Source organism: Pteropus vampyrus, unplaced genomic scaffold (genome assembly GCF_000151845.1).
Source record: "Pteropus vampyrus isolate Shadow unplaced genomic scaffold, Pvam_2.0 Scaffold301, whole genome shotgun sequence".
In the NCBI taxonomy this organism is placed as follows: domain Eukaryota; kingdom Metazoa; phylum Chordata; class Mammalia; order Chiroptera; family Pteropodidae; genus Pteropus; species Pteropus vampyrus.
In genome coordinates this window covers 74430-91799 of record NW_011889082.1, presented here as the reverse complement: position 1 = coordinate 91799, position 17370 = coordinate 74430, and the positions used below count along the sequence as shown (strand labels likewise).

Sequence of the window (17370 nt, the reverse complement as noted above, 5' to 3'; positions counted from 1 at the left end):
TTAACTGCAGGCTTGGCCACATGAATTGTGTTGGCCAATAGACTGTGAATGGGAGAGACATGAACCTCAACCAAGAAGACTTTTAAGAGACATCATGTGGTCCATACCTCTTGTTAATTTTGGTCATGAGATCAATACATCCCTGATGGGACTTCTCCTTCAACCTGGATCCCAGAATGAATAAGACACATGAAACATAATAACCATGGAACATAACTGCAGTTATCCAGGAACCAAAATGTAACATGAGCAAGAAATAAGCCTTTGCTGTTGTAACTGAGATCCAGGGGTTGCTTTTTATAACAAAATTGAGCAAAGAGTTGACTGATATAGACAGATCAAGTAATTGTATTTCAGAAAATCTAAGAATATTAACACTTTAATAAGTTTATAAACAGATAAACTGCTTTCCTACAGGAAAAAATGGCCATAAATGAGGGGGAGACAGAGAGGTGGAGAAACACTATAGAACCAGTTATGCAAGTGACCCAGATACTGTAGTTACCAAACACAGGTCTGAAAATAATTATGATTATTATGTACAAAAACACAGATAACAAGAATTTAAGCAGACAAGTGCAATCTATTTAAAAAAAAGAGTCAAATGGAAACCCTAGAACTGAAAAATGTAACAACTGATGTTAAGGATTTTAACAGATGGTTGAATACAAAGCTAAACACAGCAGAAGAAGGATTATAGATTAACAGAATTAAACACAGAAAGAAAAAAAGGATGAAAAATATAGAAATGAGTATATCAGCCATGTGGGATAGAGTAAAAAGGTCTAACATATGACTAACTGAAGTCCCAGAAGGAGAGAAGACAGAATAGAGCAGAAGCAATGTTTAAAGAGATAATGGCTAATAATTTTCCACAGAAAACATCAAGCTGTGAATTCAAAAAGCTCTACAAACCCCAAACAGGATAAATAGAAAGAAAAAACATACTTAGCACCAAGATCTTTGCTTCTGAATACCATTATACACTAAAATGACCAGGTCTCCTTAGAGAAATGGCTAGTTCCAGAACTGGGGCTAGGAAAGCAGAAGTCAGAACATCTTGTACCAGAAAGTAAAGAAGTGCTCAAAGGAACATGTCAGAGATGTCAAAAGGACTCAGGCACTAGTTGAAGGGGCTGCCACTGGCTTAAACTGGAATAATTCATGCATCAAACTGATAGTATATACATATATAATCTATAAAATAAAAATACATGAAATACTGAAATAAATACACAAATAAGGGAGACTAGAAAGCCTTTCTTCTAGCAGAATTCCACCTATTAACTACAGATGAAATGACAGTGCTAGAAAACTCAGTATCTGGCTAATATTATAATAAAAATGCTTTGGGGTAAGATTCGCTGATGACTGCTAAAAGTAGGACCAAATTTTCATGAGAAACAGGATATTTACAGAGTTTCAAAGTACCCACTACAAAGGTGAAAAAAGTAACTTTACAAAGTAGAAAAACCAGGCAAGTATCATAATTAAAGGGTCAAAAGTTAAGTTCATCAAACAGATGTTACATGCCTCCTGATGTGATACACTTAGAAAAACACAAATGGAAAAAGGAAAACAATGGGGAAACAGATTATCAAACCTTATCATGTTAAAATACTATTATTAAAGTATTATATGTTAATAATTAAAATTATACTATTAAAATATTTAAACCACATTGAAAAACAGGTAAAGGTAAACTATCAAGAAAAAATGTGTCATAAAAATCAGGACAATGGCCACTCTTAGAAGAGAGGTAGAGAGTTGTATTTGAAAGAAGCAGGTGAAAACTTCTGGAGGGGTGTGGCAAGAATCTATTCTCTTTCACGATAGAGCGGTACTCATCTTACAATAATTAAGTTTATGCTTCTATGTTTTTATATGTGTTTGTTATAATGACTGCGATATATCTAATAAAACATGACAATTAAATGCCGTGTTTGATCCTGAACTGGTACTCAGATTAAAAAAACAAAAGCAGCTAGGACATTATTGGTACAGCTGGAGAAATCTGAATACGTATTGTTCATTAGATCATAGTTTTATACTAATGTCGTATTTTTTGAGTGTGATAAATGTACTGTTATAAAGAAACATATTCTTGTTCTTCATCTTCTGAGATGATTGTATTGAGATTATCTATTAAGATAGCTCCTTTTTTCTGACAACAGATTGATTTTGCAAATATTAAACCATCTTCATTTACTATTCAGTGAAGTTGCAAGATATAAAATCAATATACAAAAATCAGTTGCATTTTATCCACTAATGAACTGAAATTAAGAAAAGAATACCACTTACAACTGCATCAAAAAAGAATTTTTTAAAAACCTAAGAAAAAATTTAGCCAAGAAGTTGAAAGATTTGCACACTAAAATCATAAGACACTGATGAGAGAAACTTAAGACACGAATTAATTGGAAGACAGTTCGTGCTCATGGATTGGAAGAATTAATATTGCTGAAGTGTCCATAACTACCCAAAGCAATCTACAGATTCAATGCAATCCCTATCAAAATTCTAGTGGCAATTTTGAAAGATATAGAACAAACAATCCTAAAATTTGTATGGAACCACAAAAGACCCTAAATAGCAAAAGCAATCTTGGGAAAGAAGATCAAAGCTGGAGGCATCACATTTCCTGATTCCAAACTATATTACAAGGCTATAGTAATCAAAACTATATGTTATTGGCATAAAAAAAAAAAAAAGACAGATCAATGGAACAGAGCAGCTAGCCCAGAAATAAACCCAAGCATATATGTTCAATAAATTTATGACAAAGGAGCCAAGAATATATAATAGAAAAAGGACAGTCTCTTCAATAAATGGTGTTAGGAAAACTGGACAGTCACATGCAAAAGAATGAAACTGGACCACCTTTTGGCACATACAAAAATTAACTCAAAATAGATTAAAGATTTGAACATAAGACTTGAAACCCTAAAACTCCTAGAAGAAAACATAGGCAGTAAGCTCCTTGGCATTGTTCTTAGTGATGATTTTTTCAATTTGACACAAAAAGCAAAGGCGACAAAAGCAAAAACAAATAAGTGGGAATATATTAAGCTAAAAAGCTCTACAGCAAAGAAAGCCATCAACAAAATGAAAAGACAGCCCACTGAATGGGAGAAACTATTTGCAAATCATATATCTGATAAAAGGTTAATATTCAAAATAAGAACTAATACAACTCAATAGCAAAAAAAAAAAAAAAAACCACCAAAAACCAAAACCAATCCAATTGAAATATGAGAAGAGAATCTGAATAGACATTTTTTCAAAGACATGCAGATGGCCAACCAGTACATGAAAAGGCACTCAACATCAGGAAATGCAAATCAAAACCACAATGAGAAATCATTTCACACCTGTTAGAATGGCTATTACCAAAAAGATAAGAAATAACAAGTGTTGGTGAAGGTGTAAAGAAAAGGGAACCCTTGTACACTATTGGTAGGAATGTAAATTGGTGCAATCACTATGGAAAACATTACAGAGTTTCCTCAAAAAATTAAAAATGGAACTATCATATGAACCAGCAATTCTACTTCTGGGCATTTATCCAAAGGAAACGAAATACTAACTTGAAAAGACAGATGCGCCTCCATGTTCAATGCAGCATTATTTACAATAGCCAAGAATGAAAACAACCTAAGTGTCCACTGATGAATGAATAAAGGAAATATGGTATGTATATACAATGGAATATTATTCGGCCATAAAACAGAAGGAAATCTTGTCATTTGTGACAACATGGAATGGACCTTAAGGGCATTATACTAAATGAAATAAGTCAGAGATCATACAAATACTGTATGATCTCACTTATATGTGAAATCTTAAAAAAAAAAAAAAAGAAAGGCTAAGTTCATAGACATAGAGAACAGACTCGTGGTTGCCAGAGGTGGGGGTGGGTGAAATAGGTTAAGGTGTTCAGAGGTATAAACTAAGTAAGTCCTGGGCATGTAATGCATAGCACAGTGACAGTATAGTTAATAACGCTGTATTGTGTATTTGAAAGTTGCTAAGAGTAGATCTTAAAAGTTCTCATCACAAGAAAAGAAAATTTATAACTATGTGTAGTGATGGGCATTAATTAGACTTATTGTGGTCATCATTTTGCAATACATACAAATATTGAATCATTATGTTATACACCTGAAACTAAAAAACAAAAAACAAAAAAAACTCATAGTCTTGGAATAAGCTCGACTTGATTGGTAAACATTATCTTTTTTGTATGTATATATAAACATATACATATACAAACACATACATTGCTAGATTCAGTTTGCTAATATTTTATTGATATTGGCATCTAAGTATGGCACTTACCATACTTAGATGCCAATATTCTACCAAAGCTGAATATGCACACCTTATGACTCCTCAGAAATGTGCATACACAGACGCATTCACCAAAAGACATTTACAAGAATGTTCATGACTGCACCATTCATGAGAGCCAAAACCTAAAAACAATCTAACATCACCAGCAGAACAGATATTCTTGTCAGTGGGATATTATTCATCAGTGAAAAAGAATGAACTACTGCTAAATGCAACACAGATGAATCTTACAGACATAATGTTGAGTAAAAAAAAAAAGCTATACACAAAAGAAAACATAGCATATGAGTCAGTTTATAGAAAGTTCAAACGCGAGCAAAATTAAATCTACCAAGAACAGTGGTAACCTTTGAGGTGATAAATGACTATGAAGGAGACACAAGAGAGCCCTGTGGAGTGCTGGCAATACTCTCAATCTTGATCTGGGTTCTGATCACATGATTATATTCAGTTTGTAAAAATTCATTAAGCTGAACACTCAGAGCTCTGTGCTTTTCTTTCATGCCAATAAAAAAAGAAAGAAAGGCACCTAAAGATGAAAGTTTAAATTCATTTATACATTCTACTATAAAAAATACTTGAGAAAATATAAGACCCTTCTTATATTTTACAGTTTTAAATATCCACTACCTGGCTTTTAACTCCTTAGAGATTCACCACTGCATGCTAAAGCTCCAGCCCTATGCAGGCCTCTCACCGATTGTCCACTGGGGCCTATGGACCAAGTTTTGATGTAAAAAGGCAGGCCAGGGAGATGGGGAAGGCAGATCAGCTCCTGAGTAAGATAGTCTTGCCATGATAAAAACAAGGCAAAGGGTGCCCTTAGATGAGAAATCGCAAACTTAAGGATTTTACTCAGTAGTCATCAATCTTAAGAGGTAGGTACAAACACTGTTCCAATTTTACAGATGAGGAACTGAAGCACAGAGCAGTTATGTGACTTGTCTGAGGTTATGCGCCTCGGGTTTGCTACAGCTGAGATTTGAACTTAGGTCGTCTGACTGCAGAGCCTGTGCTCCTAATTATTACCCTATCCTGACTCTCCCAGAAAGCTTTCAATTACCTCACAGAGAAAGATGGAAGGAAGATACAGAAATATTTTCGTTTTACTTTCTTTCTCCTGCCATTATCTCCTGCCATATGATGGTTCCTCTTGTGTAACAATTTTCTTCTTAAGAAATGAGCTCCATCTTTCTTAATGCAAAGAGTATGAGCATGTGTGGCAGACAAAGAAAGACAAATATTGCATGATTGCACATACATGTGAAATCTAAAGAACAAAATCAACAACATCAAAAGTGGAAATAAACTCATTGATACAAAGAATATTTAGAGGGATACTAGGTGGGAGGGGGGTTGGGAGGGGAAAAAAAGGCAAAGGGATTAAGAGGTACAAATGGATAGTTGCAGAATAGACATGGAGATGTAGAGTGTAGCATGGGGAAGAGGGTTAATAATATTGTAATAAATATGTAAGGGGGTATAGGGTACTGGATTTAGTGGGGTCATCACTTTGCAAGTTATATGGATCTCTGATCACTATGCTGTACAACTGAAAGTGGTATATTATTGTATGCAAACTATAAGTGAAAAAAACTCATTGAATTGTACAATGTAAATATAAGCAACTAATTGTCTATTATATTTTGATGACAAAAAAAAAAAGAATTGAAGATTTTTTTATAAAAAAAGGAGAAAAGAAATGAATGAAAAGTCAAAGTTCCCTGAAAGTCCAGTAAAAGCAGACACAGCTTAGTCAAACAGCCATCATGCCCACTGCTCTACTTCCTTTTAAATTTAGTTGGTGGCATCAACACTCAAAAGAAAGGAGGAAAAAAAAAGGAAGAATTAATAAAAAGAGACTGAGAACAGCAAATGTTGTTAGGGAAGCCAAGTAAGATGAGGTCTGAGAACTGACCCCTGTGTTTAGCAATGTGATTTGTACAACAGTAAACTTAAAGCTAACAACAACTAGTTCAAAAACAGGAATAAAGGAATTCCAGTCAAGGAATTTTGCCATAGACAGAAACTGAGAAACAAGCAATAGCTGTGGGGTGAGGAGGGATCAAAAGTGGTTTCTTTAAGAAGAGAAAAAAAAGCATGTTTGTGTGCTGATGGAAATGATCTCATGGGAGAGGGGGGAATTAATGATTGAAGAGTGAAAAAAATATTTAAGTCACCATTAATATAACCAGTCTCCTATGCATGGACCTTGAAGGTGATTTCAATTTTTTACTCATAAAAAAAGCCAAGAAGACTATGCAGTACTTAGATCTATGTGCCTATGTGCAACTCTTTCTATAGGATAAATTCCTACAAGTGGAGCTTCTGGACAGAAGGGTCTGCACATGTAATAAAGTGGTATATACTACCAAACTGTACCCAAACTGCATCAATCTGCACTTCTACCAACAGTGTATGAAAATGTCTGTTCCTCTATATTCAGCAGTATTGAATATTATCATTCCACCTACTTTTTGCAAATCTAATCTAAAAAATTCTTACTGTTGTTTGAATTTACATTTCTTCTAAAATAAAATTTAATTGTTTAGTTTGGCAGCTTCCTAAAAAGGTAAACATGAATTTACCATATGACCTAGGGATTCCATTCCTAGGTTTCTACCCAAAAGAAATAAAATATATATCCATACAGACACACAAATGTTCATAGCAGCATCATTCATAATAGTCTAAAAGTCAAAACAACACAAATGCCCATCAACTGATAAATGATCAACGAAATGAGATATATCCATACTATGGAATATATAATTCAGCCATAAAAAAAGAAAAAAAAGAATAAAGTACTGATACATGCTACAACGTGGACGTACCTCAAAAAATATTATACGAAGTGAAAGATGCCAGACTGCTAATGAGTATGGAGTTTCTCTTTGGGATGATGAAGATTCTAAAACTGACTGTGATGACTGCACAACTCTGTGAATATCTAAAAACCACTGAATTTTATATTTTAACCGAGTAAATTGTAAATATGGATGATATCTCAATAAAGCTTATTTTTTTAAGAATTCAATCTCGAGCAGGCTATACAATAGCAGATATAGTATGACCCCAGTTTTGTAAGATATGTACATTATGTATGCATAATATATAAAATATATTAATGTATATGTATATAAAACATTCCAGAAGGGTAGAGATTAAAATATAACATGGTTTGCTCTGGATGGTACGATAACAGGGGCATGGATAATTTTTTTCACAGGAGACAAAAAAGAAATCTGTGACTCCTTTCCTTATGCGCTTTCTTCTACTCAAAGCTGGAAGTATTTGAGTATTTTATAAGGAACATATATTACTGGTTTCATCTGTTTTAAATTTTAAAATAATGAATTTTATACTACCTTCAAAATTATTAAATCGAGCCTTCTTGACTCATGATACATACCACTAGCCTGATAAATCAAGTCATTCTTTCATGCATTCTGGCCCATTTTAAAAATTAGGTAGTAATGATTATTCTAGTCACCAAATATTCCCCAACTGAATGTCCCTCTCTGAAATGACAATGGAGCACTAGAGAGTACAAACTGTTTCAACTGAAAGGTTCCAGGACAGAACAAGTGCTACTGCACAGGAAAATAAGGGCCTGTTAAAGAAGCAGAGGACAGAGCGATCTAGCATACACTCTCAAGCAGAACTCCAAATCCAGGCGGCCTTTACCTTCTTTTATTCAAATGTGAAAGCAACAATAACTAGCTTTCTGAAAGCCACCCCAAAGGAAAGCTAGTCTTTTGTAGGCAGTGGAATCTGGAAGTGAGATACTGGGAGAGGCAGTAGCATGTCTGCATCCGGAAAACTTTTGGGTATGCAGTTTAGCCACAAGAATAAGCTACCAAAACCTAGAGGGAAAATACTGTATAAAAACTCAGAGAAAGAGGGAAATATCCTCTCCAAATTTTCTGTAGGATGCCTTCCAGAAAAAAGTACTTTTGAAATGTGGGGATTTTATTTTAGAATGAGTAAAACACTTAAATTGAATATATGTTGCTAACTAGTAATGAGTCTGTTATTGCCTTATTATGAAAATAATCACATGCAATGCGAAAATTTATAGTTTTACAGAAAACTATAAAGAGTATAAGTAAAGCAGTTATGACAGTTCTGGTTTTAAATTCATGAAGCAATGGAGAGTCAAACTGTTTTTTTACATTGTGCTCCACCTTCCTCTCCAGTCACACTCACCACAGCTCCACTAGCCAATACTCACCACCCAGCAGTGACTATTATACAGTTTGTTTATATCCTTCCAGACAATGCAATTATATCTAAAATGTATACGATTGTAGAATTTTTATGTAAAACTACCTACATTTATTTATAAAAAACACAGACTATAAACTAGCAAAAGTAACTACTCAACAAATGTAAATAAAGGAACTGACTTGGGTCTAGACCTCATTAACCCTAGGTAAATGCATTTAAATTCCTTTAAGTATGGGTAAATTTTCTCATTTTAATTCATGAAATTATTGTCATTTATTATTTATATAATAATCATCCATAATGGCTAAAAGTAAGTTTGCCATCTATACAACAACCTGGTTAGTGGTAAGAACAGGGCTCTGAATCTGGACTGCCTAGGTTCAAATCCTGCTGTGTCATCTACCAATAGTGAAACCTAAGGCAAGTTGTAATCTCTCTTACCTCAGTATTCTCATCTGTAAAATGAGGGTAATAACAGTACTATTCCCTCATGTTGTTCTGAGGATTAAGTGACTTATTTATACATAAAATGTTCTGAATGACATTTGGCATATAATAACAACCATACAAAGACAAGCTAAAACTACCTCATCCTTTAAAAAGAATGTTCATTTCATTAAAGATATTATATTCAAAAACTTTCCACTTTTATCAAAAAAGAATTACATGAAAGTATACAATGCAATTGCATTAAAATATAAAATGTAGCCTCACATACCTGTTTGGAATACAAGTTCTTTGCCTCCTACACCTGCTGCCTCCAGGTTAATAAATGCACGAATCAAGCTGGCCCAGGGGTGCTGAGTAATGAAACCATGACTAGCCTGAATGAGAAGGAAAAAACCAAATATAGGTTACACAACATGAAATGATCAAAGTCTCTGTTTTGCTATTTTGCTTATTTTAAAGACAGAACTATGTTGATAAGAGGAAAAACAGGAAAATAAACATTTTTTTCAAAGACTGTATCTGAAGACATCTATCTGTTTATCTCTCTATGTATAATGGCTATGTGCAGTTTGCTGAGTGGAAAGTCACCATCGCAGAAGGCAGCCTGATTTCCATGAGTGGTGCCAAACAAAATCCTTAGTAAGTGTGAGGTTGTGCAAAAGAAAGGGCAAAAAAATAGAAGGGACAATCCACATGGTTGAATATTCATGCGGTATGCCTGCCTCAAAACATCTCTGAAACTCCAGCGTGAAAGAAAACCTGAGGTGAATAATTATGCCATCACAGAGACCTTTTATGAATCACAGACTGACAAGATGATCCGTTCTAAGTTGAATTTTTAAATGCTGAACATGAGTACACAACTGGCTGTAGAATTTTTAAAGTACTTCCCAGTACAATATTTCTTTTGCATATAATTTTATGATACTACTCAGATGAATAATCAAATGTGTTAATTATTATTTTTTATTATTATTCAAGCCTAGTATTTAAAACAGTAAAATCTCACCTGCAAGACATTTTCCTCAGCACCATTAAAAAGAAATATGACAGCATGACGTAAGGCTTCTGAAGATGTCGACAAGACACGAAGGACTTCCAGCATCACTGAACAGCTAACTGCATCATCACTGGCACCTTCAAATCAGAAACACAGATTTGCTTCTCTGATTTCACAACCCTTACAGTATGAATCATCAAGGCTAGGAATGAAGTTTTCTCATCAAGGAACCATAACAGAGCTGCAAGACGAGAAGCATAGCTCTGTTACCATAAGGTGGCAATTACACCCACCAGCAATAAATTCCATGAAGGCAAGGATTTTTGCCTGGTTTGTTTGTTGACTTACTCTTAATGTCTAGAACCATGCCTAGCCAAGAGTAGCCTCTCAATTAGTAGCTGTTGAATAATTAACCAGGTAAGGCCTAAATTAATTCTGAAAACTAGCATTCTCGTCAACCCAAAGCAATTTGTTCCCTTCTTTATCTTTATTCCACAACCTCTGTAATAGTCTCACTTCTGGTGTTCATAGCTTCCTAGATCATCTCCCCCCGCCGCCCATTCCTTTCCTGCTTGTTTTCCTGCCAAAATCATAAAAGCTGAAGATCACTCTGCATACACAGAGTAGTCAGTTTGGACGGTATAGCATTTTTAAAGTTTCTCCAAGGAACCTCAGACACAGGAAAGACTAATGACCTAAGTAGTATCCCTCATCCCAGCACTGATAAAGCAGAGGACCTCATCGAATCTCAACTTCTTGATTCAGAAACTTTATATGTTAATTCAAGGTGATTATAATGATGACTTTAGTGCCTTGACTTTTTAGAAAAGTACTGTAAGAGGTAGTTAAAGAAACTGGATATTTGCTATTAAGGAATTATTTTTTAAGTGAGATAATGCATGGTATTACAAACGTATCAGAAAAGATCTTTCTTTCAGTGATATAGACTGAAATACAGAGAAACTGATAGAGCTGAGACCTGCTTCAAAATAATCAAGGGTTGCAGGAATGGGGTAAAGAAACAAGATCAGACTGTCCAAGCTGGGTGACAGGTACACCCAGGTTCATTAAACAATTCTGCTTTTGTACATATTTGAAATTTTCCATAATAAAAAGTTTAAAGACTAATAACCCAGAGAAGAGTATTTCTGGGTTTATACATTGGGAGGCATGGTGCTACAGAGTTTAGCATGGGTTTTAAAGTAAGAAAGACTTGGAAGTAAATTCTAGCTATCATTTATCCCACAACTTCCTGGCTAATGACACCTACCCCACAGGTGTACTGTGAGGATTACAAGATAATGTCGTCGGCACTCAGTGTTTTTCCTTCTTCTCTTTGCAAACTTAAGGCTCTGCAGCTAGCTAAAATGCTTGTTTTGGCACTGTTAAATTCCAGACTCCATTCCTACTCAAGACACTATTGCCTATTAGTTGTCTTGGCAGTAATTACTGAATTTTATTTTAATTAAAGTGAACTAAAGTAATAACTAATTACTATCAAGCTATCAGTAAAAAGTGCTACCTTCTCAAAACCAAATAAAATTAATGGTTTTTAACTTTAAGGCTGTGAGTTATTTCAAAATAAGAAGCAAACCACAAAATTTTCTTTATTCAAAGGGAAACTGAAAGAGACATATCTATATATGGATGATTAAAATTTTAAACTATCCTCTTTTAATGGTCTTGTTATCTGAGAACAGAACTAGAGAAGGTCAAATATATTTAAGTGAAATAAAATTAGAGGGCAGTATCTATAAGGGCTGGATGGTTAATCAACATCTCTTTCCCATTTAGAATTAACTCTGAAATTGAAGTCACCTCTAAAATAACTCAATGTCTCTTCTACCATCAACCTGGAACCACAAAGCAAACACAATAAGATATTTAAGGCCTTTCTGTGGGTAACATTACTCCTAATTGGTATCAGTTTCTAAGGTCCAGATATATTGCTATGAAGAACTTTTTAAAAAAAAAAAAATACCTGTTTCAATTATTAGTTCATCCACTGGAAGGATTCAGGTGTAGTCTATTTTATGAGTAGATTTTTTTACCTACTTTATTACTGACAGAAATGCCCTTGAGATTGTTGGTATAGGTATTCTTATAAAATTTTAATTTAATATGAGTTCCAGTGACACACAAAAATGCCATCCTTTCATTATTAGACTCCATACATATGATTTGTAACATTTGGCACTATGTTTCTGATACTCATATACACATCTTTCTTACATAATGCTCTTAAATAACTGAGGTGTTAATTTGGCCCTTCCTAGAATTCAAGAATCATAATAGTGGGCAAAGAGTGACACTTACTTTATTACTGCTTTGAAATAGGCATGAAAGACCACTGGTTTCCCTAGCATATGCAAAGGTATTTCTGAATTTAAACAGATGGCTGTATCACTGACTTTTTTAACATCTTGAAAAAATACTTAATAGAATATGACTATTTCATAATATAATGTCATTGGGATATTGTGCCAATATTGAACTGAGGGAATGATGTCATTTTCTTCTCATGCTACAAATGCATGGTGAATTTCTCCTACCCTAAACAATTCACATTGGTTCTGCTGACCTCTCTACTGACAGTCAACAACTCATCTTTTTCACCAAATTACTCTGTACTCCATGCGCTCAATCCACTGTTGTTGAAAACACAAATTTCTTTTTTCAAATCTGATTGCTTTTACATGTAATCTTGAAAATATGTGTAGACTGATATTTTTAAAAGCATGTTACACTCTAAATATAATTGGCAAGCTTTCTGATTAAAGATATCCTAGGATGAATCACTCAATCAAGCAAATAAATTTTATTTTAAATTTTGTATAATTCTAGATGATCATATTGGGCCTGCTATAGTTCAAGCATTCTGGAAATATTGATGTTAAATAACAATTAATAGCAAAAAAAAAACCCCAAACAAACAAACAAAAAAATTTTTCATGCCAGGCACTAGTCTATGTTTTTCTTATAAAACTTATAAAGCAATGCAAATAGGAAAGTACTATTACTATCTCCATCTTACAGATCAGAAACTAAGGAAAGGAGAGGTTAAGTAGTTTGCCAAAGAGAACATTAATTCTCCTTCCTTTCAAATGTAGCTAAAGAATTGACTGGCCAGTAACCCAGCATCTGATTCCACCTCTGTCTCTGATCAATGGTCATCAGTAAAGTTTATTTCTGTCAAACAAGGGGGTTGATGCTATCTCAGGTCTTGTCTACCTCTAAAATGCTATGATTCCATTGTAAAATGCTATCTTCTATTCTTCCCTACTTATAATCTCTTAATTACTGAAAACATTTTCCTGATGAGTCTTATTTTTTTAATGGCAGTTCAATTTGGGGATTCTCATTCGTTCAAAGTATTATGTCAGACACTGTCTTAAACATCAAGTATTCTATTTTGACAAAGTGTTTTCAGAGGAAGATTTATAGATTAATGAGGTACTGTAAAAGTATGGTATCCTCAGTGGAACAAAATTCTTACTTTTCACATCTACAGAAACTGCTAGATGTCCTCCAAACCATGTGTCCTATGAAGGCAAGGATTGTTTTTTTTATCCCATATCTCCAAAGCCTAGTACAACACCTAGCTGAGTAAACACTTGAAATTGCAGAACCTAACTCCAGGACTCAGAGATGCTTACTGGTAACACTGATAAAGCTACTTCGGGAACATTCCATGTCCTGTCACTGGACTTCTGGCACTAATGTTTAAATAAATAAATAAATAAAAATAAATAAATAAATAAATAAATAAATAAATAAATAAAGCACTTTCAGAGAATAGCAAGGGGTTAGAGCTTAAACTAAATGACATTCTCATTATCCTGCCTGCTATCACAAATAAGGTTTTGTCCAAGAAAATGGTGTCCCACAATTGCCCAAGCAGCCTGGTGTTAATAAGCTTTGTGGGCTGTGATAATTTCAAAATGACTAAAAAACAAGAACATACCTGGTGAGTTTGCCACTGAGTCAAAATGACAGTTAGCTAGAACAGCATGCTGGGCTCCATCTCTGGGTTCCAGCTTTACCACGACGTTGGTGATGTTGTCATAGTAGCTTGTAAAACCTCCTAAGAAATCAATGCTAAAGGAGCCTGTGGGCCGCTGTACATCTACTGAAATCTTGTGAAGGCTGTTGCTTTGAATTTCAATCAGTTTAATCTGTTCCAAAAGGTAACGCACCGTCAGAATTTCATTTTCTGGACTTCCTGTAGTCCTGGGGCCAATGGATGTTATATGTTCAAGATAATCCCTGGAAGTGACCAAAAGAATGACGACAAAGTGTGCTAGGCTTAAGACTAACACTTAGCACAGAAGAACTCTTCCTCTACACGTCCCCTCACTCCCAAAACAAGTTGACTTCTCACATAAAAAGGCTGCCTTTTATTATTTCAGGTACTCTGTGAAAAATTACTTGTAAAGTTCCATCATTTCATTTTGTCTCCCATGAATTCAGCCCTTGGGAGTTTTCTTTATTCTCCCACTCCCAACTTCTCCCAATCCCCATTTGAAATCAATACAAAGACCAAGTATTCTAGTCAAAATGTGTAACTGCTAAAGACTAGACAGGACAGAATGCAACTTCATTGTGCCACTCTCTGGAGGGTTACTGATTCTGGGTCCAAAACTAATAAGTGATGACAATTAAGTCAAAAGGTTAAATAAACAAACAATAACAACAACAACAAAAAAAACCGGTTTTGATTGTGAAGAATGGACTCAGCCCTCTAGTATACACACAAGGCCTAAATAACCTCAATTTAGGCCAAAACAAACAAAAAATATTTTGTCTTTTCACTGCATTCCAAGTGAAGGAAAAAAGGGGGGTAGGGGAAGCGTGTTCCAGAAAGTCCTTAATAAAACAAGCTTCCAGCACTTTGTGTTCAAAGAAAGTTTTCAAAACACAGTGGCTTTTGAAAACTGCTAGCTGATGATTTTTTGAGCTCTGACACACTCAGGTTACAATACCTTTGATATAATCACCTTTCCTAGCACACTTAATGGTGTATTTAAAAAAAAAAAAAAAAGTTAAACTTTACACACTAGGGGCCCAAAGACAACCTCCAGGAATCTGAGAACTTCTGAAATTATAAAATTTTGAAGTGCAGTCTTCCAGGTTGAGCCTCCATAGCTTTCAGGTTTGAGTACTGTGAACCTTAAAAAGTTGGACCACTGCATTATTTCTTTCCGATACCTCATCAGGATCCGACTTTATAAAACTGTTTAAGCATACAAATTTCACTCTCCATTTCATTTGGAAAGCAGCAGCGCTAGCAAAAAGTGGAAGTTGCTCCAGAAAACGAGGGACCGACTAACAACCAAACCACGTGCAGGTGGGACGAAAAGGGAGTGGAAAACAGGCGCAATCCCCCTGGCCTTCCCCATCTGTACCACCAGCCTAATCCGGGGCCACGCAAGCCCCCGTCCTGTAAATTGGGACTCCAGAACAGGGTGGAGCAAGGCCACCCCACTTCATGTGCAGCAGGGCGGTGCCGGCGAGCCTGAGCGGTCCCGCTGGGGCGGGTGCACACAGGTGCGGTGCCCGGGCTCTGGCAGGCGACCCACCGGGGACGCGCGGGCCGGGAGGGTGAGGCCGGTACCTGGCTTGACGCGCGTCGAACTCCCTGTGGTGCCCAGTGGCCCCAGGCAGCACGAGCTGCTGCAGAGAGAGCTGCACAAGCGTCCGCAGCGCGAGCAGGTAGAGGGCTAGCCCCAGCGCCGCGCGCGCTTCGGACAGTCCGGTCCCCGCAGCCTGACTCGCGCCAGCGCTGCCCGCCGCGCTTCGCTTCCGCGTCCTCACGCCGCCGCCGCACGCGTCTGCCAAGGGCTCCTGCGCCGGGGCCTCCCTCTCCGGTTGCCGCAAGGCCGCCGAGCCGTCCCGGCGCTCCCCTCCGATGCGGTGCCGCCTCACGGCCGCCGACTCCGAACCCCACTCCATGGCTACCAACCTCAGAGCCAGCCCAACCGCTCCAGCCCGCGACAGCCCCGGGAGCAGCCGTGGCTACCGCAGCGCCTCCTAGTGAGCGGACGGAAACTGCAGAGGGCCAAACTTCTTCTGATTGGCCCGTCCCGCCGCGGAGACCCAGACTGTTTGGACCCATCACCAGTGGGCACCGTGGAGGGGCCCGCCCAGGCTAGCCATACTGAGTATGCCTTCTCCTACAGGGCTTCCCTGCCTGGGATGGGAGAGAGATTTCCAAATTGAAAGATAACCATAAACCTAGAAAGGTGAAAAAAATGAGAGATTGCTTTTAAAAGAATGCACATGGTGCACCAGGCAGATGAAGGCAATGGCCCTGCTTTTGGAAGGAGCGTTAGAATAGGCTCTGGAAATTGTAGGCTCCTGGTTCTTAATATTAGAAATAGGACCGCGCCAAGAAGTCCCAGCCTTATGCTTCCACATACATAATCTAATAATAGATCTTCATAACCATGCGATGTAACCAGTACTATCATTGTCTCCATTTAACAGGTGAAGAAAAATAATAGCTATTATTTATTCGATACCTGCCATAAGCCGAGCACTGTGCTAAGTGTTTTAATACATTATTTCATTTGATTCTCATAAGAACCCTGAAAGCAAAATATATTTATTCCCACTTAATAGCTGAGGAGCTTACAGGTAACAGCTGAAGAACTTAAATCTAAATCAGTGGGCTACCAAAACAGCACTCTGTTCCACTACTGAATATGGCAATCTCAAAAGCGATCATCTAGTCTTCTTCCTGCCTGATAATGTAATGAACCTCTCTGCTTCAAAGCTCTGCGTCTCCAGCGCAGATTTGCTGCAGCACCATGACCATTAACCTAGACACCAACTGGGAAGGTACACTGCCAATTCTGCTCCAGCCTACAGCTCAGGCCCACCAGACACGAGGGTGCTCCTTATTCTTAGCTCTTCAGCTGGCCTCTTTCAACATCCTTCCTGCTCACCACCTTTCCTTCTCCAACAGGATCTTCTTACATGCTGTTGGAGTTGCCTGGAATGTTCTTCCTTCCCATCATTCCCTAGTCAACTCCAGTTTAATTTGCAAATGTCAGTTCAAGTGATATTTCCTAATCTAATGAAGCCAGTTTTTCCTATTCGTAGGATCTCATAGCACGATAGTATGCATGTGATTATTTAATGTCTTCCTCATTGAACCGTAAGCTCCATGAAGGCAGAAATCATGAATGGCTTTGCTCGCCATTGTATTCCCTCCTCTTAATACAAAGCATGACATGTAGTATGTAATCTATAAATATTTCTTGGGTGAATACATGAAAACAAATTTATAGCATCAGCATAAGTTTAGTTTGATAAGGTCCTTTTTAGTCAGG

At 36.7% G+C, this 17370-nt stretch overlaps 1 protein-coding gene across 1 annotated transcript in view; it reads right to left on the bottom strand.

Moving 5' to 3' along the window:
* Nucleotides 1–16009, bottom strand: part of ERMP1 (endoplasmic reticulum metallopeptidase 1) — a 43118-nt gene extending 27109 nt beyond the window's left edge. Inside the window, exons 1-4 of the mRNA XM_011376637.2 lie at nt 15651–16009; nt 14001–14302; nt 10046–10173; nt 9305–9410 (exon numbers count right to left, since the gene is read on the bottom strand). Of these exons, the coding sequence (XP_011374939.1) occupies nt 9305–9410; nt 10046–10173; nt 14001–14302; nt 15651–15988 (874 nt within the window). The 5' untranslated portion in view covers nt 15989–16009. The remainder of the gene's footprint in view (nt 1–9304; nt 9411–10045; nt 10174–14000; nt 14303–15650) is intronic.
* Between the last annotated feature and the right edge of the window lie 1361 nt (nt 16010–17370).